The 23,154-nt window shown below is 41.8% G+C and overlaps 1 protein-coding gene across 1 annotated transcript in view; it reads right to left on the bottom strand.

The window, feature by feature from the left end:
- gsg1l (gsg1-like) overlaps positions 1-23,154 on the bottom strand; it is a 258,730-nt gene that overhangs the window by 71,880 nt on the left and 163,696 nt on the right. Inside the window, exon 3 of the mRNA XM_063057386.1 lies at positions 8,049-8,201. Within this exon, the coding sequence (XP_062913456.1) occupies positions 8,049-8,201 (153 nt within the window). The remainder of the gene's footprint in view (positions 1-8,048; positions 8,202-23,154) is intronic.

Below are 23,154 nucleotides of genomic sequence, written 5' to 3'. Positions count from 1 at the left end.
GTGTGATTAAGTACCTTGCTCAAGGACACAACACGCCGCCTCGGCTGGGGCTCGAACTCACAACCTTCAGATCGCTAGTCGAATGCCTTAACCACTTGGCCACGTGCCAACATTTTGATCATAAATGTACTTTGAATTTTGAATCTTTGGCCTCTGAGTAACGCTGTTTCGTTTGGCTGCATTCATGTATGTCTGAATAACAAACTTGAATTTGTTGGTAATCTCAGTACTATCCTCCTACCTATTCCCAGTAAATTTTTGCCTGTATTAAAAAAGCTTGTGCTACAACTTGCCTTTGAGACAGAAAGCTCTGAAGATTCACAACCCTCAGAGAGAGAAAAATGGTTTTCTTTTCTTAAAAGGATGACCATTATTTTTAAATGATGATTTCCTACTACTCCTTTAGCTAAGCCTTGACCGTTATTTTTGACCGATACCTTAATATAGCTTCCCTGTAGCCACAAGTAAAACTAAAACAATTTTTAATAGTTCAAATACTATGTTTTATGGTTTGACAGTGTAATTTTCTAGCTTTGATGAATCTGTCCAATCTATTCACCCCCAGCTACAGAAAGCCATCTTTCCATCTTCTTCCTTACCTAAGCCTATTTTTTTTAAACTTGCCTCTTCAGTTATTTTACTTCAACTGATTTTGTCACACGCAGGCTTTGTAAGTGAAATACAAAGAAATTAAATCTGTAACAAAATAATTAACTTAGTGTTACAGAATTGTTTCAACAGCCAGAAGCCTAGAATAATATGTCTGGAAAGATGAAAGGACAAGGTATGCAGCACTGAATATCTTCATGGCACCATCTTAGAACAATTAGTTTTTAACACTCAGATATAGTTTGTTCATTTTGAAATGTATATCAGATTTATTTTATATCGTTGAAAGGCTTCTGCACTGTTGTTCAAAGCAAGTCACGGAATGTGCTGTATGAAAATAGAAGATGTACATTAGTGATTCTCAGCATGGGCCATATTGCCCTCCACCCCTAGGGGACCAAACCGGATTTCATAGGGGCCATAATTAAAAAAAACGAAACTGGGGGGCACAGGAATTTCTGAATGGACCATGAAAATTTACTGCTTTAATGAAATATTTCCAAAACATATAAATAAAAAAGAAATGAATATATGTGATTTAGTTGGAATCCTGAATGAAATTAATGGGAAAATATGCTAGAAGACGCAAATGAGGCAGCAAAACAGCTTTGTGTGTGTGTGTGTGTGTGTGTGTGTGTCTGTCTGTCTGTCTGTCTGTGTGTAGGAGGGGGTGTGTGTGTGTCTGTGTGTAGGAGGGTGTGTGTGTGTGTGTGTGTGTGTGTGTGAGGGTGTATGTGTGTGTGTGTGTGTGTAGGAGGGTGTGTGTGTGTGTAGAAGGGTGTGTGTGTGTGTGTATGTGTAGGAGGGTGTGTGTATGTGTGTGTAGGAGGGTGTGTGTGTGTGTGTGTGTGTATGTGTAGGAGGATGTGTGTATGTGTGTGTAGGAGGGTGTGTGTGTGTGTGTGTGTATGTGTGTGTAGGAGGGTGTGTGTGTGTGTGTGTGTATGTGTGTGTAGGAGGGTGTGTGTGTGTGTGTGGGGGGGGCGGGGGCAGCACGTCAATCATTGTCTCTGTTTGACCATGCACAAATCACCTGCGGGACGGCCTGCTGAACCGTGCTCCACACCCAACCCGTAAATCACAAACTGCAGACTGGGTGAAGCTTTCTGGAGCAAGGCCAGTCAGCCAGTATGCAGCAGGAAGCTGGCTCTGTTTGCCTTCCACTGACCTGTGCGTGGTATAATATTTATAAAATTTGACATGAAGGCTACAGTTACTGCAGTGGGGTCATCAGCCAGAAATGGCTAAACTACAGAGAGGTGAGAATGTGTGAAGTCTACCACTATATCACCAGTTACCATTACGACTTCCACTGAATCCCTGATACTTACCATATTTTGAAAGGATGTTCAGTTCACTTTTCTTGATGGTACTGTAGCATTACTAAGTGCTAAACAGCTTGGAGAACAAATTGCCATTACTAAGTCTGACGTATTTGACCTATCAGATAAACTTGAAAACTTAATTTATTAAACAAATAGTTACAAGGAAAAAAACGGCAATCTCATATCCTGCAAACAGCATGTTGCCACTTTCCTCAGAAAACTCTAACTTTTTAGCAGCAACATTGGTTTATGCAGTAATAATACGTTTATGCAATTTTCTTCACTGTCCACTCTAAAATAGAATTGCAAGATGATGATCTTATGGTGTATCCTGGTCACTTGAAACAACTGCACACTGAATATGGAATTTTAGTTCAGAGACCTGCTGGAGTTGCATATTCCAGACTAGAGGTAGATTCATTTGGGGTGAATGTGAGTGATGTTGACACCATATTGTAAGAATGTCTCACTGAACTGCAAAGTGATATAACAGCTTATGCAAAATTCAAACACAGCGAGCAATATTTCTGGATAACCGGTGAAATTCAAAATAAGTTTCCACGGCTCTGGGAGAAAGCAAAGTTGTTCTTAATTGGATTCCTACCTCTTATCTAATTGAATGTGGTTTTAGTCAAGCTCTTCACCTGCTATCAAAAGCTTGTAACCGTCTTGATGTTATGAAAAGAGGTGATCTTTGATTATCTTTAACCAAGTTGCAACCAGATATTCAAAAACTCACTAATTTGCATCAGTCTCACTAAATACCCAAAGTAACAATATTAAGTGCTTTTTCATTGCTTGTCAGAAGAATATTATATATCTTTAAGGTATCTTATTCAGAGCTCTGAAATAGTTTTATTTTCATGTACAACTGTAACATTATATTTCATATATTATAATACCTATAACCAGTTAATACATAAATATTTGAGACTAGAACAAGGGGACATTGCCTCAAAATTCAGGGGAGAAGATTTAGGATGGAGATGAGGAGAAACTTTTTTTTCCCAGAGAGTGGTGAATCTGTGGAATTCTCTGCCCAGGGAAGCAGTTGAGGCTTCCTCACTAAATATATTTAAGAAACAGTTAGATAGGTTTTTACATCGTAGAGGAATTAAGAGTTATGGGGAAAAAGGAAGTAGATGGAGCTGAGTTTACGGACAAATCAGCCATGATCTTATTGAATGGCGGGACAGGCTCGATGGGCCGGATGGCCTACTCCTGCTCCTATTTTTTATGTTTATTGACTTTATGTTAGAATAATGAGCATAGGTGACCAAAACAAAACTTTAGCAACTAACAGAAACTATGACGTGTGGGGGCCACAGAGGTAAATGAAAGTCACAAGGAAACCACAAGGAGAAAAATGTTGAGCACCCCTGCTTTACATCTATTATAAGGACTTCTGTAGAATAAGTCAGAATATGTAGCTTAGAAACAGGCTGGGCCAATCTGATTAATGTTCAAGTACTTTCTGCATGTATACCACAATTGCCTGAGGAGAGATTAGATTGACTGAGCCTGTATTCACTCAGATTTAGAAGAATGAAAAGTGATCTCATTGAAGCATACATAATTCTGATTGGGTTGACAGTCTGGCTGTGGAAAGATGATTTCATTGTTAGGAGGTCTGAAATGAAAGGGTACTGTTTCAGGATATTGAGATATTCTTTTAGGATTAAGATGAGGATGATATTTTTGATTCAGGGGATGATGAACCTATGGGTTTCTCTGTTATAGAAGCTATGGAGGCCAAGTTGCTGAATATCTTTAATAATTACGTGGATAGATTTCTAGACACAAAAAGCATCAATGTGTGTTAGAAATGAGCAAGAATATGGCAGATAGAGGATTGTGGGCCAAATTAAAGGCAGTGATGAGTCAGCATACAGCAGGGGAGATTGAAAACTTGGCAAAGTGGTGTAATAACAACAACCTCTCACTCAATGTCAGCAAAATCAAGGAATTGATTGTAGACTTCAGGAGAAGGAAACCAGAAGTCCATGAGCCAGTCCTCATTGGAGGATCAGAGGTACAGAGGGCTAGCGACTTTAAATCCCTGGGTGTCGCTATTTCAGAGGATCTGTCCTGGACCCAGCACGTAGGTGCAGCTGTGAAGAAAATAAGGCAGCACCTCTACTTCCTTAGGAGACTACGGAGATTCAGCATGACATCTAAAACTTCGACAAGCTTCTACAGAAGTGTAGTGGAGAGTGTATTGACTGTCTGCATCACAGCCTGGCATGGAAACACCAATACCTTTGAACAGAAAATCCTACAGAAGGTAGTTAATATGGCCCAGTACATCATGGGTAAAGCCCTCCTAACCATTCAGCACATCTACATGAAATGCTGTCGATGGAAAGCAACATCTATTATCAGAGATCTCCACCACCCAGGCTGTGCTCTCTTCTTACTGCTGCCATCAGGTAGAAGGTACAAGAGCTTCAGGACTCGCACCACCAGGTTGAAGAACTGTTACTACTCCTCAAACATCAGGCTCTCAAATAAAAGGGGATAACTACACTCACTTGCTCTATCACAGATGTTTTCCACAACCAATGATCCCACTTTAAGGACTTATCTTATTATCTCATGTTCTCATTATTTATTGCTATTTATTTATATTTGCAATTGCACAGTTCGTTCTCTTCTGCACTCTGGATGATCTTCCATTGATCCTGTTATAGTTACTATTCTATAGATTTGCTGAGTATGCCTGCAGGAAAATGAATCTCAGGGTTGTATATGGTGACATAAATGTACTTTGATAATATAATTCACTTTGAACTTTGAGCCATGATCACACTGAATGGCGGAGCAGATCTGAAGTCCTGAATGGACTGCTCCTTCTCCTATCTTCTATGTTTTTGTTAATCTGTGTACATGTGATGGGCGTATACTTAGATCACTGGGCTTGCTCATTAGTGCTGTTAAACGTAAATATCTATCGGACCGCTGAGGTCAGTGAAACGTACTGAAGTAGCTCTTTCCCAGAGACTGGATTCCTGCTCCACCACTAACAATTGAGGCTACCCTGACATTTCCAGAAATTCTCAGACATTGATCTTCCTCATCTGTTTCCTCCCGTCCCTACTGATCATCTCCATCCCCTACTCCCTGGTAGTTTACTAAAAGAACATCAGATCTCTAGCAAGACTTACGATATTGTATCCAATCCTATTACTCCAGTTGACCCTTCCTCATTCATCCCTTTACACCCTCTGATTATCCCCTCATCCTTCCCCTTGGTCCTACTCAGCTACCATTCCTCTATCTCAGTCATGTTCTTCCTGCCATCTACACACCACCTTAGACTTTCCTTAGTTTCCTCAGAGTACTTCTCTTTGACCTTTGCACTCTATTTTCTTACCACATCTCTTCATACCAATACCCCACCCCCAAACTGGGCCCTACCACAATCATCCACCTCTCTTCCAGGATTCTCTCCTTTTCGTTCCTTTAGACACTGAGCAGAGCACCGTCCCAATCTGCTTCACCTGGAAATCCCAGTAAGTGAGGTTTAGATATTGTAAGTGTAACTGATGTGGTCAAAAGATAATTTTGAGTGAAAGGCTAAAAACTAAAGCTGCAGATATAGGACATCGGAAATCAATGTTGGAGATATCAGGTCAAGTAGCATCATAAAGTTAACATTTCAAGGCCATCAAACTGTACAGTAAATTTGTCCCTCTCCCCACAGATGCTGTCTGATCTATTGAATATTGCAAGATCAGTTTTACCTTCTGCGCAGACTCTTTAATAATGTTTAGATATACATCTCCTGATATTGACGAACAAAGGCAAAGCCCATTTGTGAGATAGTTTTTAGTGTTAGTTGCTAATCCATGTTTATCTGCCAACAGTTACCAATAATCAGTACCAGACTACAGTTCCAGACAGGATTATGCAATTATAACAATAATTAACAATTTTGAGACATATACTGTACACCTGCCTCTAGAATAATAGTTATTATATGATATGTCTGAATATAGTTTGGAAACCAGTGTAATGAAAATTACCGACTGCAGCATTGAAAGTTAATTCACAATGAGTAATTGGTGTGCTCTTGTAAGGAGAAATATTCAGTGGGATCTTTGCACATTAGATACTAGACACAGTGAACATAGTGCAGGACTCAGAGTTTAAGAAATTATATTTTTAATTCCTGTTCAATTAAAACCAATTACTCAGCTTCATTCTTCACTTGACCCTTGTCTTCAATCCTCTTGATTTCAACACTTCCTATCTCTATCTAATCCTGTGTTTACAACTATCAATGAACTGGATGCTCATCCAGTGTTGACCTTCTGCATATTCCTGATGTTAATTTCTTTGTCGTTGATATTCACGGCACCATCTGTCTCTGGACCTTTCAGTCTTCCCTTACGATGCCCTCTAAACCCTCCTTCTTTGATTAAGCTTTTGCTTGTGCATTCTAACATTCCCCCAGTTGGCTCAGCATCAATTGCGGTTTCATTCCTCTCAAGTTAAACAGTTCAAACAAACGTGAACTACTCAACAAGACCAACAGTGTCAGTTGGGAGAGAAAACTAAAACACACTTGTTTTATAATTTTTCCAGTTTTGATGAAGACACTTGAGCTGATGGTTGACTCTGCTTACTCCTTTACAATGCTGATTGACCTGCTAAATGCTTCCAACACCTTTTGTATATTCAAATTTCCAGGATCTGCAGTCTTTTCCTCCTGTTTCTATAAATGGAAGTTCCTCCTCGTTTCTTCTATCTGGTTTAGAAGCTCCAGTGGGAGTCTATTGGAGAGAACTGTAGGCTAAAAGATCCTGAAGATCCAGGAGATTTTACATGCCAAATGTTACTTGTTTCAGTGGGACATTGGCAAGCACCAGAGTTAAGAACTTCAACTCTGTCTTGTACAATAGAAACTTCCTTTGTATCCCCCACCTCCTCCACAGCTACCAAAATTCAAATGGAGTTAAAGTCAGGCGCATTATGTGATTAACCTCAATTCTACTCCTTAGAACATGAACTAAGCTTATTCTATTCCAAGAGAGAAAAAAATAATCTGCATCACTCAATCCAAAACCTCAACCATCTCGTTGCCTTCACAGATACCGCCTGGTCCGTAGAGCTCTTCCAGTAGTTTAGTTTTTGCTCCAGAATCCAACATCCACAGTCGCTAGTGTGTCTAATTCTAACCCTAGTGAGCAATGATATTCAGAGAGAGAAGCGGTTGGGAAAGTGTGAATCTGTAGTCCACATTTTTACTGGGTTCATTGAAGTTTAACAGACTTAAATGGGGAAATAATTGTGGCCTCTTCCCAGCGGAAACACAGCAAAACAGGAGTTGGCATCCAAATGCTATCCATTTACTACTCCATGTCTCATTTAAAACTACAGTACAGAGGAACATTGTCAAATACAGGTTAATATTTAAAGGGATGAATTGTGAATTCTAAAATGTAGAACAAAAAACCATATATTCATACCAGTAAATTCTGTTTTTTTATCTCAATTTGTATTGTATAATATTTTTCACCTTTCCATTGACAAACTCCCCTTTAAGGAGTGCTGAATAGGGTTCTCCACATTCGACTGCACCATTTACTTAGTTTGTTTGATATTTAGCGGTAGAGTCCTTAACCAGGCATTAAGCTCCCTTATTCAACTGACCGAACAACTGTTCTGAAGAAAGATCACCGGTCTGAAACAGTAACTCTGTTCCTCTCTCCAGATGTGCTGCCTGACCTGTGAGCACTTCCAGCATTTTCTAATTTCCGTAATAATTGTTTTGGGTAATTGCCAGTATTCTTGAGGGAAGATGGAGTGCATTAGGTCTTACTTGGAAACTGGTCCCTACAACGTCATTGTTTTGTACAAATCTTGGTGCTTAGCAAGGAATAGTTTTCCTCCATACTGTCTCCTAATCTTTTTTTTGGTGGTTCACCTTTGGATTCAGTCTTATTGCTCTTTTCCATAGTCTCAGCAATGCCTTCATTATTTTGTGGAACAATATCAAAATTGATTTGACATTTCTGACAGAAACTCCAAATGAAAGGAGCCCTGAGTGCATATCAGCAGAAAGTTAGGGTTTAGTTTGCTCTAAGTTTTAAAAATGGGAATTTAACTTACCTGACAGAACAGTGAAGACAGCAGCAAATGCATTGAGCTTGAGGCCGTCTATCATGTTGCTTGAGTGAAAGAGTTCCAGGCACATCAGGCTGAAACCAACAACTAAGAGCACGATATATAAAACTTCAGAGATAAGTGCCAGCCAAAGAACACCTGAAACATAGGAAACACAGACTGAGAAACCAGGCCTGCATGTACACGAGGTTACCAGAACAAGCTGTTGTACGGACCATGACGTGAACGGAAAGAAAGAATTAGTATCAGCTTTACTACCACTGATTTATTTGACATGAAGTGGTTCTTCTGTGGCAGCAGTGCAATGTAAAGAAGAATTACTGAAATTATAATACAAACTGAAACAAGGAGCAACAAGGTAGCGTTCATGGACCGTTCAGAAATCAGATGGTAGAGGGGAAGAAGCTAACTATGTAATTGTTACTTACATGCAAGATGGAAAGATGAATTAAGATATTACCAAAATATTGATTAAAAGTGAACCAAACATAGCCAAATACAAATAACTCTGGGGAAAAAGTTAGGATATTTTCCTAAATATTGCATCAGAACTTAAAGAATATTGTAAAAGGATGAACTGTGAATTCTAAAATATAGAACTAAAACCATACTAGTAAATTCTGAAAAAAATATTTATTTTTCTCATTTGTATTATATAGTATTTTTAATATCTGTGACAGAATTGATGTTTAAAATTAATGGAACATTGACTGCATTATTAAAATCTAGGCAAATTCTGACTTTCAGCCAAATGACTCTCATTCTTTCATTTCGTAAACTGACTCACTTCTCCATTTATTCTTACAGTGGCAGTTTGTTCCCAGTACAGATTTCTGATTAGGCGGAGGTCTTTTGAATCTAGATCTAGAGTTTTCTGTATTATTTCAAATAACTTATTGTGCTTCACTTTATCAAATGCTTTTGTGTAGTTGATAAAACAAGCAAACAAAATCTTTTTGCACATGAGGCATTAGACAGGGGTGTGTTTTCTCCCCTGATTTATTTAATGTGTATCGTGAAACAACATTACAAAAAATAAGAGACATCTTGGGAATCAAAGTCGGTGGTGAAAACATCAGTAATTTGACATATGCAGCTGACACTGTGTTAATTGCAAGTACGGAGGAAGAACTACAAAACTTAATTGATATAATTGTTGAAGAAAGTGCAAAAATTAGTCTACCTATCAATTGCAAAATGACAGAATGTATGGTGATATCCAAAAAGGAGAATCCTATCTGCAGGCTGAGAATTAACAGGGAAGACATAAAACAAGTACAGAACTTTTACTACTTAGGAAGCTAGGTGAAATCAGATGGCAGGTGCGACATGGACATCAAAAGGGATGGCAAAAAACACCTTTACGAGAATGAAGAGTGTACTGATCAATACTAAACTAGGCATGACAACCCGCCTCAGAGTACTGAAATGTTACGTTTATCTAGTTATGTTATATGGCTCAGAATGTTGGACAATATCTAGTAACATGAGGAAACGAATTGAAGCAGCAGAGATGTGGTTTCTGAGGAGGATGCAAAGAATATCATGGATGAAACGAATACCTGACGAGGATGTCATGAACAGAGCAAGCACAAAAAGAGAAATAAAGTATGAGATCATGAAAAGGCAAGGTAACTTCACTGGACATGTGATTAGGAAAGAGGAGTTAGAACGCACAGTAATTATGGGAAAGATTGAAGGGAAGAAAGCAAGAGGAAGACAAAGACAAATGATGATGGAGACAGCAGCCAGAGAACTGGAAATGAATACCAATGAATTGATCCACTTGACCCGAAACAGGAGTGTGTGGGCCATGGCTGTCAAAGCTCAAACTGGGCACGGCACCTGATGATGATGACGATTCTTTCATTGCCTGTGTTACTGAAGGAAGTGAAGGTACATCTTGTGTTGAAATCTGCAGTGTGAGTTTCTTGAACTTGAATTTCTCTTTTCATGATAAAAATTCCTACATCTCTTTCCATTGATAGGTGCATGGTAGACTACAACTCTCAACCACCGACTAATGATCCCAACAGAAATCCTGAGGTCCATTGGCCAGCATTTCACCCACACAAATAAAGTTGCGGCTAAAATAGCAGTTAAAAAAACCCAGACAAAAGGGGAACACAATACAACGTTAAAGAGGTAGTAAGCACGCTCCAGCTCAGTAAGAGGAATAAGTTGACAGCTAACTTTTCTGAGAATGTATTTGATGTTCTGATATAAGAAAGGATGCCAACTAACATCACTATTCGCTGAGGAGAAGGAGATTTGTGAGGGTAGATTTTGCATAGAGTGTGATAGGTGCCTGGTACATGCTAACATGGGAAGTGGTAGTAGCAGGTAATATAGTGCCATTTTATTCAGGCAGGCAAAGAGAACAGGCAGGGAATAGAGGAATATGATTGTACATTGGCGTCATCTTCAGTGCCTACGTGGTAGATAAAGGACCTATTCCTGGGCTGTACACTTGGATGTTCTATTTTAATAAATTCAAGGACTTACACACAGCAGCACGCTATTTGTGGAAGGAGGTGTCTGGTGCAATAAGTCTTTTATCAATAATAGTAAAAATCCCATGAATTTTAATGACCTCACAAAATCAGCAAATATTCTTGAACTTTAAGATCATTGAAGCAGGTGAGAATGAGTATTTTGCACTCTAGCATTTCACCGCCGGTCTTTCAGCTAGCCATGTTGTTTCTAAATAATATTTGAACCGACTGAGTCATCTGTCTCGTTGTCATATAACGCACGCTAGCAGCTGCCCACTTCATGTTATAAGCCTGCTTTTTCTTTCACCCACTGGCATTCTCATTTTCTCTTGACAAATTTTGTCTACGGGCACAGAAGTAGTACGAACTATTATTACAACACTTTCTACCCTACAAGGAATACTGACATAATATTTCAGAGAAGGGCAGCCTGCTGGGAGATTAAGCACAAACCTCTGCCTACCAAGCCACAATAGAGAGAGACAGACACTGGAAACAACAGCCACTGCTTTCTGGAAATGGAGATATGGAAAGAGTTCATTATCACATGCTGCACCTTTTCCAATTTGATCTTTGTCCATTCTAGAAATACCAGTTTTATTACAAGAGACTAATGTAAAACATCACTTTTGTAGGCACTCTATCTTGCATTTTATGCGGAGATGCTCTGCAAAAGATTGGGAGAATACAGATCTCCACCAAAGGACAAAATTTGGAAAGGTTTCAAAGTTGAGAGTTCAAAGTATATTTATTATGAAAGTACTGAAACCCCTTTTTACTAGACATCTCTAGAAACAGCTGGTTAGCACATTGCTAAGAAGCCAATGGACGCAGTTGTGAGAAAACAACCTTTCTCCATCTCTGTATGTCTAGGATCAATATGACTTGGGTCCCAGCAGACCAGGAGAAACTGGATGTTTCAATCACCCGGACCCCAATCTGAGCAAACACGGTGTAAATGCTGCCTACTTGCAATTACCTGTTGGCAAGAAATAACAGATCCTACACCGCATACAATTATAAAGAAAGTATATTTACAAATTTAAGCTTTATCAAATAGTTAGTAGGGAAAAGACAAGAAAAAAATGTTAAAGGGCTCATCACAGTTAACCCAGTCCAAATGTGCACATAATTTGGAGCTCATCTTGGAGTTGTCTTTAACTCACACACTGGACCCATGGTCTGTGTGAAAGCACATACCACCTTATGAGTGTCGCTTGAAATCCATCTTGAACAAATGGGCTCCCCCACAGGAGTATTGGTCCTTTCTTCTTGAAGCCATTCATCTGCACAAAGCACCTTGTGCAATAGGGATGGCATCATCAGCCATCTTCCCAGGTCCCAACAAAAAGGCCTCAACCCACGCCAGTGTCTGTCACAAAGACCTCTCCACCCAGTATTCCCTGGAACCTTCTCCCAAATCCACCATCCTGACTGGCTGACACAACATTCCTAAGTTGAACAACATAGCCCCTTATCTTTAGCTCAAACCCAAATATGCTAAAAGCAGAACAGACGGCTTTTATGGAACTGCTAAAATTAAATATCTACAGCATCGCAGTAAAAACCTTAACCAGGGCATTACAGTCCATATATGTCACCATATACAATCCTGAAATTCATTTTCTTGTAGGCATTCACAGTAAATACATGAAGCATAATAGAATCAATGAAAGACTGGACCCAATAAGACAAACAACCAATGTGCAAAAGACAATGAACTACAAATACAAAAAAAGAAATAATAAGAATAAATAAATAAGCAATAATTATCAAGAATATGAGATGAAGAGTACTTGAAAATGAGTCCATAGGTTTAGGGAACAGTTCAGTTGAACTGTTGAAGTTGAATAAAATTATCTTCTCTGGTTCAACAGCCTGATGGTTGAGGGATAATAACTGCTACTGAACCTGGTAGTGTGAGTCCTGAGGCTCCTGTACCTTCTTCCTGATGGCAGCAGTGAGAAGAGAACATGGCCTGGATGGTGGAGATCCTTGGTGAATGATGCTATCTACCTGCAACAGCACCTCCGTGTAGATGTGCTCAATGATGGGGAGAGATTTAACTGTGATGGACTGGGCCATATCCACTATTTTTATAGGCTTTTTCATTCCATGCCAGGCTGTGACACAACCAGTCAATATACTCTCACCACACATTTATAGCAGTTTGTTAAAGAAGTTTATTAAAGTTTTAGATGACATACCAATCTTCGCAAACTTCTAAGAAGGTGAAGGCACTGCCGTGCTTTCTTCATAATGGTAGTTACGAGCTGTATCCAGACAGATCCTCTGAAATTTAAAGTTGCTGACCCTCTCCACTTCTGATCCCCAATGATGACTGACTGATGCACCTCTGGTTTCCTCCTCCTGAAATCAATAATCATCTCCTTGGTCTTGCTGACATTGAGTGAGCGGTTATTGTTGTGACACCACTCAGCCATAATTTCAATCTCCCTCCTATATGCTGATTCATCACCACCTTTGATTCAATGAAGAGCAACTTCATGTATGCATCTTCACTATCCAGATGTTCCAGGGTTGAGTGAAGAACCAATGAAATGGCAGCTGCTGTTGACCTGTTGTGACAGTAAGCAAATCGGAGCGGCTCATAGAAACATAGAAAATAGGTGCAGGAGTAGGCTATTCGGCCCTTCGAGCCTGCACCGCCATTCAGTATGATCATGGCTGATCATCCAACTCAAAACCCTGTACCAGCCTTCCCTCCATACCCCCTGATCCCTTCAGCCACAAGGGCCATATCTAATGCTCTCTTAAATATAGCCAATGAACTGGCCTCAACTGTTTCCTGTGGCAGAGAATTCCACAGATTCACCACTCTCTGTGTGAAGAAGTTTTTCCTCATCTCGGTCCTAAAAGGCTTCCCCTTTCTCCTCAAACTGTGACCCCTCGTTCTGGACTTCCCCAACATCGGGAACAATCTTCCTGCATCTAGCCTGTCCAATCCCTTTAGGATTTTATATGTTTCAATAAGATCCCCCCTCAATCTTCTAAATTCCAACGAGTATAAGCCTAGTCGATCCAGTCTTTCATCATATGAAAGTCCTGCCATCCCAGGAATCAATCTGGTGAACATTCTTTGTACTCCCTCTATGGCTAGGATGTCTTTCCTCAGATTAGGACACCAAAACTGCACACAATACTCCAGGTGTGGTCTCACCAAGGCCTTGTACAACTGCAGTAGTACCTCCCTGCTCCTGTACTTGAATCCTCTTGCTATGAATGCCAGCATACCATTCGCCTTTTTCACCGCCTGCTGCACCTGCACCTCCCCTTTTCCTAATCGGTCACCATTCAGATAATAATCTGTTTTCCTGTTTTTGCCACCAAAGTGGATAACCTCACATTTATCCACATTAAATTGCATCTGCCATGAATTTGCCCACTCACCTAACCTATCAAAGTCACCCTGCATCCTCTTGGCATCCTCCTCACAGCTAACACTGCCGCCCAGCTTCGTGTCATCCGCAAACTTGGAGATGCTGCATTTAATTCCCTCATCTAAGTCATTAATATATATTGTAAACAACTGGGGTCCCAGCACTGAGCCTTGTGGTACCCCACTAGTCACTGCCTGCCATTCTGAAAAGGTGCTGTTTATTCCCACTTTTTGCTTCCTGTCTGCCAACCAATTCTCTATCCACATCAATACCTTACCCCCAATACCGTGTGCTTTAAGTTTGCACACTAATCTCCTGTGTGGAATCTTGTCAAAAGCCTTTTGAAAATCCAAATATACCACATCCACTGGTTCTCCCCTATCCACTCTACGAGTTACATCCTCAAAAAATTCTATGAGATTCGTCAGACATGATTTTCCTTTCACAAATCCATGCTGACTTTGTCCAATCATTTTACTGCTTTCCAAATGTGCTGTTATTGCATCTTTGATAACTGACTCTAGCATTTTCCCCGCCACCGATGTCAGGCTAACCGGTCTATAATTCCCCGGTTTCTCTCTCCCTCCTTTTTTAAAAAGTGGGGTTACATTAGCCACCCTCCAATCCTCAGGAACTAGTCCAGAATCTAAAGAGTTTTGAAAAGTTATCACTAATACATCCACTATTTCTTGGGCTACTTCCTTAAGCACTCTGGGATGCAGACCATCTGGCCCTGGGGATTTATCTGCCTTTAATCCCTTCAATTTACCTAACACCACTTCCCTACGAACATGTATTTCCCTCAGTTCCTCAATCTCACTGGACCCTCTGTCCCCTACTATTTCTGGAAGATTATTTATGTCCTCCTTAGTGAAGACAGAATCAAAGTAGTTATTCAATTGGTCTGCCATGTCCCTGCTCCCCATAATCAATTCACTTGTTTCTGTCTGTAGGGGACCTACATTTGGCTTAACCAATCTTTTTCCTTTCACATATCTATAAAAGCTTTTACAGTCAGTTTTTATGTTCCTTGCCAGTTTTCTCTCATAATCTTTATTCCCCTTCCTAATTAAGCCCTTTGTCCTCCTCTGCTGGACTCTGAATTTCTCCCAGTCCTCAGGTGAGCCACTTTTTCTGGCTAATTTGTATGCTTCTTCTTTGGAATTGATACTATCCCTAATTTCCCTTGTCAGCCATGGGTGCACTACCTTCCTTGATTTATTCTTTTGCCAAACTGGGATGAACAATTGTTGTAGTTCATCCATGCGATCTTTAAATGCTTGCCATTGCATATCCACCATCAACCCTTTAAGTGTCATTTGCCAGTCTATCTTAGCTAATTCACGTCTCATACCTTCAAAGTTACCCTTCTTTAAGTTCAGAACCTTTGTTTCTGAATTAACTATGTCACTCTCCATCTTAATAAAGAATTCCACCATATTATGGTCACTCTTACCCAAGGGGCATCTCACGACAAGATTGCTAATTAACCCTTCCTCAATGCTCAATACCCAGTCTAGAATATCCTGCTCTCTAGTTGGTTCCTCGACATGTTGGTTCAAAAAACCATCCCGCATACATTCCAAGAAATCTTCTTCCTCAGCACCCTTACCAATTTGGTTCACCCAATCTATATGTAGATTGAAGTCACCCATTATAACTGCTGTTCCTTTATTGCACACATTTCTAATTTCCTGTTTAATACCATCCCCAACCTCACTACTACTGTTAGGTGGCCTGTACACAACTCCCACCAGTGTTTTCTGCCCCATTGTGTTATGCAGCTCTGCCCATATCGATTCCACATCCTCCCGGCTAATGTCCTTCCTTGCTATTGCGTTAATCTCCTCTCTAACCAGCAATGCTACCCCACCTCCTTTTCTTTCATGTCTATCCCTCCTGAATATTGAATAGGCCTGAATGTTGAGCTCCCATCCTTGGTCACCCTGCAGCCATGGCTCTGTGATCCCAACTATGTCATATTCATTAATAACAATCTGCACTTTTAATTCATCCACCTTGTTACGAATGCTCCTTGCATTGACACACAAAGCCTTCAGGCGCACTTTTACAACTCTCTTAGCCCTTATACAATTATGTTGAAAAGTGGCCCTTTTTGATGCTTGCCCTGGATTTACCGGCCTGCCACTTCTACTTTTCACCTTACTACTTTTTGCTTCTACCCTGATTTTACACCCCACTGTCTCTCTGCACTTGTTCCCATCCCCCTGTTGTGAACTAACCTCCTCTCTCCTAGTCTCTTTAATTTGATTCCCACCCCCCAACCATTCTAGTTTAAAGTCACCTCAGTAGCCCTCGCAAATCTCCCCGCCAGGATATTGGTCCCCCTAGGATTCAAGTGTAACCCGTCCTTTTTGTACAGGTCATACCTGTGCCAAAAGAGGTCCCAATGATCCAAAAACTTGAATCCCTGCCCCCTGCTCCAATCCTTCAGCCACGCATTTATCCTCCACCTCATCGCATTCCTACTCTCACTGTCGCGTGGCACAGGCAGTAATCCCGAGATTACTACCTTTGCGGTCCTTTTTCTCAACTCCCTTCCTAACTCCCTATATTCTCCTTTCAGAACCTCTTCCCTTTTCCTACCTATGTCATTGGTACCTATATGTACCACGACCTCTGGCTCCTCTCCTTCCCCCTTCAGGATATCTTGGACACGATCAGAAATATCCTGGACCCTGGCACCAGGGAAGCAAACTACCATCCGGGTCTCTAGACTGCGTCCACAGAATCGCCTATCTGACCCCCTTACTATCGAGTCCCCTATTACAACTGCCCTCCTCTTCCTTGCCCTACCCTTCTGAGCTACAGGGCCAGACTCTGTGCCGGAGGCACGGCCACTGTCGCTTCCCCCGGGTAAGCTGTCCCCCCCAACAGTACTCAGACAGGAGTACCTATTGTCAAGGGGCACAGCCACCGGGGTACAAGTCACTTCTCAGGCAGGAGTTGATTTGTTTCACCACCAACCTCTCAAATCACTTCATCACAGTGGTTGAAAGTGCTAATGCATGATAGTCATTGAGCCACGTTACCAAGTTCTTCTCAGGCACCAGCATAATTGAAGCAACTCAGCAGTGCCTGTAATTGTTGGTAAAACATTCCTGTGGTGCTCTGCAGCCAACTTCACACTAGTTTTGACCACTGAATTGTCAAGAATCTAAAGCTTTATTGTAACAACTGTATTAATATAGCACTCTTAAAACAGAAAACTGACACTGAGCTATATAATGAAGCAACTGAGAGATGGCAAACAGTTTGAACAAACAGATAGACATTGGGGAAGATCTAAAAGGTGCAAAGAGATAGCAAAGTGGAGAGATTAAGGGAGGGAATTTCCACGTTTAGGCCTTTAGCAAACAAAGTAATAGCCAAAAGTGGAGCAGTAATGAAATGGCCACAAAGCATAGAATGCAGAGGACTGCAGGGATAGAGGAGGCGCCACAGGTAGGGTGGGCTGTAAGCAAAAAGAGTTGAAAGCAAACATGAGAAGTTCAAAGCTCGGCCATTGTTTAACCTGATTCCAATGTTTGCCCATGAGCTGCAGCTGCTAGGGGGCAGCATTTGGTGCAACTCATTACAGGGCCAATTGTACTTCGGATATCCTGATGTTTATGGTGGGAAGAAGGAAACAGGCCAGTCAGGAGCACAAAGGATCAGCATGTCTAACTATGACAAAGGCTTAATGAGGAGGTTCAGCTGTAAATGAGTAGAGCGGGTGTTGAGTCAACATCTGGGTTTTGGTAGCGACTGCCTGAGGAAAGAGCAGCATCAGTTATCAGATGTGTACTTCTGGAATGACCATCCATTCCAAGATGAAACTGATGGGATCTAACAAAGTACATCTCATCAGATACACCTCTGTAACTTGGCCAAGTAACACACTACTGTAGCCATGCTAACATGAGGATTTAGCTTTTGGTGAATTGCAATCAATCCATCTTTTGGTGAATTTTCACCATGTGGAGGTACCTCCTGTATCCCAACCTCTAAAATATCTGAGCTGATAGTGGCCTGAGGGGAGATGGAGCAAGGGATGGCTGGTTCTGAGCAAAGGTGGAGAAATGAGAATCATGTGCATGGGCAGAAGCCATTGAGGAATAAGAGAGAAGTCAGAGAGGATTAGATATGTAGATACCTTCATTGTCAATCCATTCCAGGACTGACAACGTTCACAACCACATCCCCTACCTGTGATGGCCAGCACAGACTTCTCCAACGGGGATAAATTTCCTTGTTCTCCTCCAGTTTCTTGCAACTGCCACTATGTCCTGCATCCTCCTATAAGACAAATGGGAATGTGCTGTGGAGTCTCTTGCATTGGCTTGGAAGATGATCTTGTTTAATAGCTGCCCATGAGGGCCAGCTTTCAGATGTTGGCATGAGCTTGCAACAATGCCATATGTGCTAATGTTGTGCCCAAACTGCAATAGGCTGGTGACAGGAAACTGATTGGGGTCAGTGGACTGAGCAGAGGATGAGGCAAGTGGTGCAGTTGCTAGGAAATGCATTTGAAGATGAACTCACACACCTAGACAACTCCTGTAAATTTAAATTTCACCTCACATCATATTCACATAATTGAGTAAATCTCTTGGCTAAGATATTGCTTACACCTCCTGAGCATAAGCCAAGGAGGCATCTGTTGTGCCCCCTCTGTCTCCTCTCCCCTCACTCCCACAGAGGCAGAGAACAAATCTCTCCTTGCCAGAGTCATGCACTGTCTTCAAACTGTGGAGTGTTCACTGCTCAACCCTCAGCCATACCTCAGAGCATCACGGTTCTTCTCTGCCCCTGCTGGCTGGTTAATAGTTCCAGTAATGCTATCAGAAATCTGAATTTATTTAAAGATGCAATAACCAGAAACTGGCTAATGATGTTTCAGGGAGATTATGGTTCCACAGAAAGTGTGACAATCAGAACTACTAACTCTATTTCTCCCTCCACCAGTTCTGCTCACATTGATAAACTTTTCTTCCATCTTTTATTGTCATGAATGGTACACGTGAATCTCTTACAAAGTAATTTACAAGAAAGATTTTTTTAAATATCATCTGTATCTTTAGCCAAAATCAAATTTATTATCACTGCCATACAGTATGTCATGAAATGTGTTGTTTTGTAGCAGCAATACAGTGCAAGACATAAAAATGACTGTAAGTTACAAAAATACATAAAATGTGCAAAACTGAGAACCAATTTAAGACCATTTCAAGACCTGATGGCAGAGGTGAAGAAACTGCTCCTAAGGTATTGAGTGTAGGTCTTTAGGTTCCTGTACCTTCTCTCCGATGGTAGTAACAGGAAGAGGGAATGACTCAGATAGTGAGGGTCGTTAATGATGGATGCTGTCTTCTTGAAGCACTGCCTCTGGAAGATGTCCTTGATTGTAGGGAGGGTTGTGTCCATGATGGAGCTGGCTGATTAGATCATCCCTGTCAGCCCCTTGCGATCCTGCACATTGGAGCCTCCAAAGCAGGTGGTGATGCAACAGGTCCGAATGCTGTCTATCGTTCATATGTAGAAAATTGCAAGAGTCTATGATGACAAACTAAATCTTCTCAAGCTCCGAATGAAGTAGAGCTGCTAGTGTATCTTCTTCATGACTACATCAATGTGTTGGGCCAAAGTCAGATCTTCCAATACGTTGGTACCCAGAAACACCATGTGACTGAGCCTTTCCACCACTGACCCCTCAATGAGGACACGTATGTGTTCTTTCGACTTCCTTAAGTTCACAATCGATTCCTTGGCCTTGACATTGAGTGCAAGGTTGTTGTTGTGATACCACTCAACCAGCTGATCTATCTCACTCCTGTATGCCCTCTCATCGCCATCTGAGCTGTGCTTTCGGCAAATTTACCAATGGCATATGAGCCTAGCCACACTGTCATGAGTGTAGAGAAAGTAGAGCCTGTGTTAATTGTCAGCAAGGAGGAATAGTGCTGGTGGGATACTTCTGAGATTGTTTGCTTGATTATGTTGACTTCTGCATGTTGGTTGATTATTCCAATTTTAGTTATAACCATTACTTCTCCTCAACTACCATTAAATATTTCAAAGTTTGATTTGGAACCATCATATACTGCACGTGATTGCTTATTCTACTCAATACGAACCTTTCCAAAGACATACAAAATAAAGATTCCTTGAATTTTATTAATACTGATAGACTGCATCAGAAATTGGCAACAGAAGCCTCAACTTCAGCAGTTTCCATTGAGACACTTGCTTTGATCAGAAGGTACAGGGCTGTGCCTGCAGAGTGGTGGTGTTTCATCAGCAAAGCATATGGAAGAATAAGGGTTCAAAGAACAGAAGATGGAAGATATTTTAAATGATTCTGTGCATTACTAAAAGTGCAGTTGTACCATTCAACCTGAAAGAATTGGTGCTGTAGTGGTTTGGGATCAATAATCTGCTGAATCAATTCCAACAAATTCACAGCTCCAGAAGGCTGAGCTGCTCTCCCTTCACTAGGAATTTTATTTTAAGTCGCAGCAGAAAGAGAACGAGATTTTGCAGACGCTGAAAATCTTGAGCAACACACACAAAATGCTGGAGGAACTCAGCAGGGCAGGCAGCATCTATGGAGGGCAGTACATAGGTCGACGTTTTGGGCCAAGACCTTTCATCAGGACTGGAAAGGAAGCAGGGAGAGGCCAGAATAAGAAGGTGGAGGGTGGGGAAAAAGCTGGCAGGTGATAGGTGATACCAGGAGAGGGGGGACGGTGGGTGGGTGGTGGATGGGGAAATGAAGTAAGAAGCTGTAAGGTGATAGATGGAAAAGGTAAGGCACTGAAGAAGAAGGAATCTAACTGGAGAAAACAGTTGATGATGGAAGAAATGGAAGATGGAGGGGGAGAGGTAGGAGATGGGCAAGGGAGGAGAAGTGAAGGGATGGGAGGGGATCCAGATTGGGAAGTGGAAAAAAGAAATAAGGGAGAGGGAGAATATATTGCCGGAAGTTGGAGAAATCAATGTTCATGCCATCAGGTTGGAGGCTACCCAGACGGAATATGAAGTGTTGCCCAGCCTGAGTGTGGCCTCATCATGGCAGTAGAGGAGGCCATGACAGACTTGTTCAAATGGGAAGTCAAATTGAATTGTGTGGCCACTGGGAAATCCTGCCTTTTGTGGTGGACACAGTGAAGGTGCTTGAAGAAATAGTGCCCTAATCTACATTGAATCTCACCGATGTGGAGGAGGCTGCACTGGGAGCACTGGATACTGTAGATGACCCTGAAAGACTCACAGGTAAAGTGTTGCTTCACCTGGAAGGACTGCTTTGGCCTTGAATGGTAGTGATGAAGGATGTTTAGGGGTGGGTGTAGCACTTGTCACACTTGTAGGGATAAGTGCCAGGAGGGAGATCAGGGGGGAGAACAAGAGGACCAGGGAGTCATGTATAGAGTGATCCCTACACAATAAAAGGGGTGGGGGGAGGGAGAGATGTGCTTAGTGTTGGATCCCATTGAAGATGTGCATGGATCCGGAGGAAATGTATGGAGCGGAGGTACTTTGCTTCAGTATTCACTACGGAAAAGGATCTTGGCGATTGTAGGGATGACTTGCAGTGGACTGAAAAGCTTGAGAATGTAGATATTAAGAAAGAGGATATGCTGGAGCTTTAGGAAAGCATCAAGTTGGATAAGTCACCGTGACCGGATGGGATGTACCCCAGGCTACTGTGGGAAGCAAGGGAGGAGATTGCTGAGCCTCTAGCAATGATCTTTGCATCATCAATGAGGACGGAAAAGGTTCCGGAGGATTGGAGGGTTGCAGATGTTGTTCCCTTATTCAAGAAAGGGAGTAGGGATAGCCCAGGAAATTATAGACCAGTGAGTCTTACTTCAATGGTTGGTAAGTTGATGGAGAAGATCCTGAGAGGCAGGATTTATGAACATTTGGAGGCATAATACGATTAGGAATAGTCAGCATGGCTTTGTCAAAGGCAGGTCGTGCCTTACGAGCCTGATTGAATTTTTTGAGGATGTAACTAAGCACATTGATGAAGGTAGAGCAGTAGATGTAGTGTATATGGATTTCAGCAAGGCATTTGATAAGGTACCCCATGCAAGGCTTATTGAGAAAGTAAGGAGGCATGGGATCCAAGGGGATATTGCTTTGTGGATCCAGAACTGGCTTGCCCACAAAAGGCAAAGAGTGGTTGCAGACAGGTCATATTCTGCATGGAGGCTGGTGACCAGTGGTGTGCCTCAGGGATCTGTTCTGGGACTGCTACTCTTTGTGATTTTTATAAATGACCTGGATGAGGAAGTGGAGGGATGGGTTAGTGAATTTTCTGATGACACAAAGGTTGGGGGTGTTGTGGATAGTGTGGAGGGCTGTCAGAGGTTACAACGGGACATTGATAGGATGCAAAACTGGGCTGAGAAGTGGCAGATGGATTTCAACCCAGATAAGTGTGAGGTGGTTCATTTTGGTTGGTCAAATATGATGGCAGAATATAGTACTAATGGCAAGACTCTTGGAAGTGTGGAGGATCAGAGAGATCTTGGTGTACGAGTCCCTAGGACACTCAAAGCTGCTACGCAGGTTGACTCTGTGGTTAAGAAGGAGTACGGTGCATTGGCTTTCATCAACCGTGGGATTAAATTTCAGAGCTGAGAGGTAATGTTACAGCTATATAGGACCCCGGTCAGACCCCACTTGGAGTACTGTGCTCAGTTCTGGTCGCCTCACTACACGAAGGATATGGAAACCGTAGAAAGGGTGCAGAGGACGATTTACAAGGATGTTGCCTGGATTGGGGAGCATGCCTTATGAGAATAGGTTGCGTGAACTCGGCCTTTTCTCCTTGGAGTGACGGAGGATGAGAGGTGACTTGAGAGAGGTGTACAAGATAATGAGAGGCATTGATCGTGTGGATAGTCAGAGGTTTTCCCCCAGGGCTGAAATAGCTAGCAACAGAGGAAACAGTTTTAAGGTGCTTGGAAGTTGGTACAGAGAAGATGCCAGGGGTAAATTTTTTACACAGAGAGTGGTGAGTATATGGAATGGGCTGCTGGTGGTGGCGGAAACAATAGGGTCTTTTAAGAGACTCCTGGATGGCTACATGGAGCTTAGAAAAATAGAGGGCTATGGGTAAAGCCTAGGTAGTTCTAAGGTAGGGACATGTTCAGCACAGCTTTGTGGGCCGATGGGCCTGTATTG

This window comes from Mobula hypostoma, chromosome 9 (assembly GCF_963921235.1).
Source record: "Mobula hypostoma chromosome 9, sMobHyp1.1, whole genome shotgun sequence".
Taxonomy (NCBI): Eukaryota; Metazoa; Chordata; class Chondrichthyes; order Myliobatiformes; family Myliobatidae; genus Mobula; species Mobula hypostoma.
This window is presented reverse-complemented; position numbering and strand designations above follow the sequence as displayed.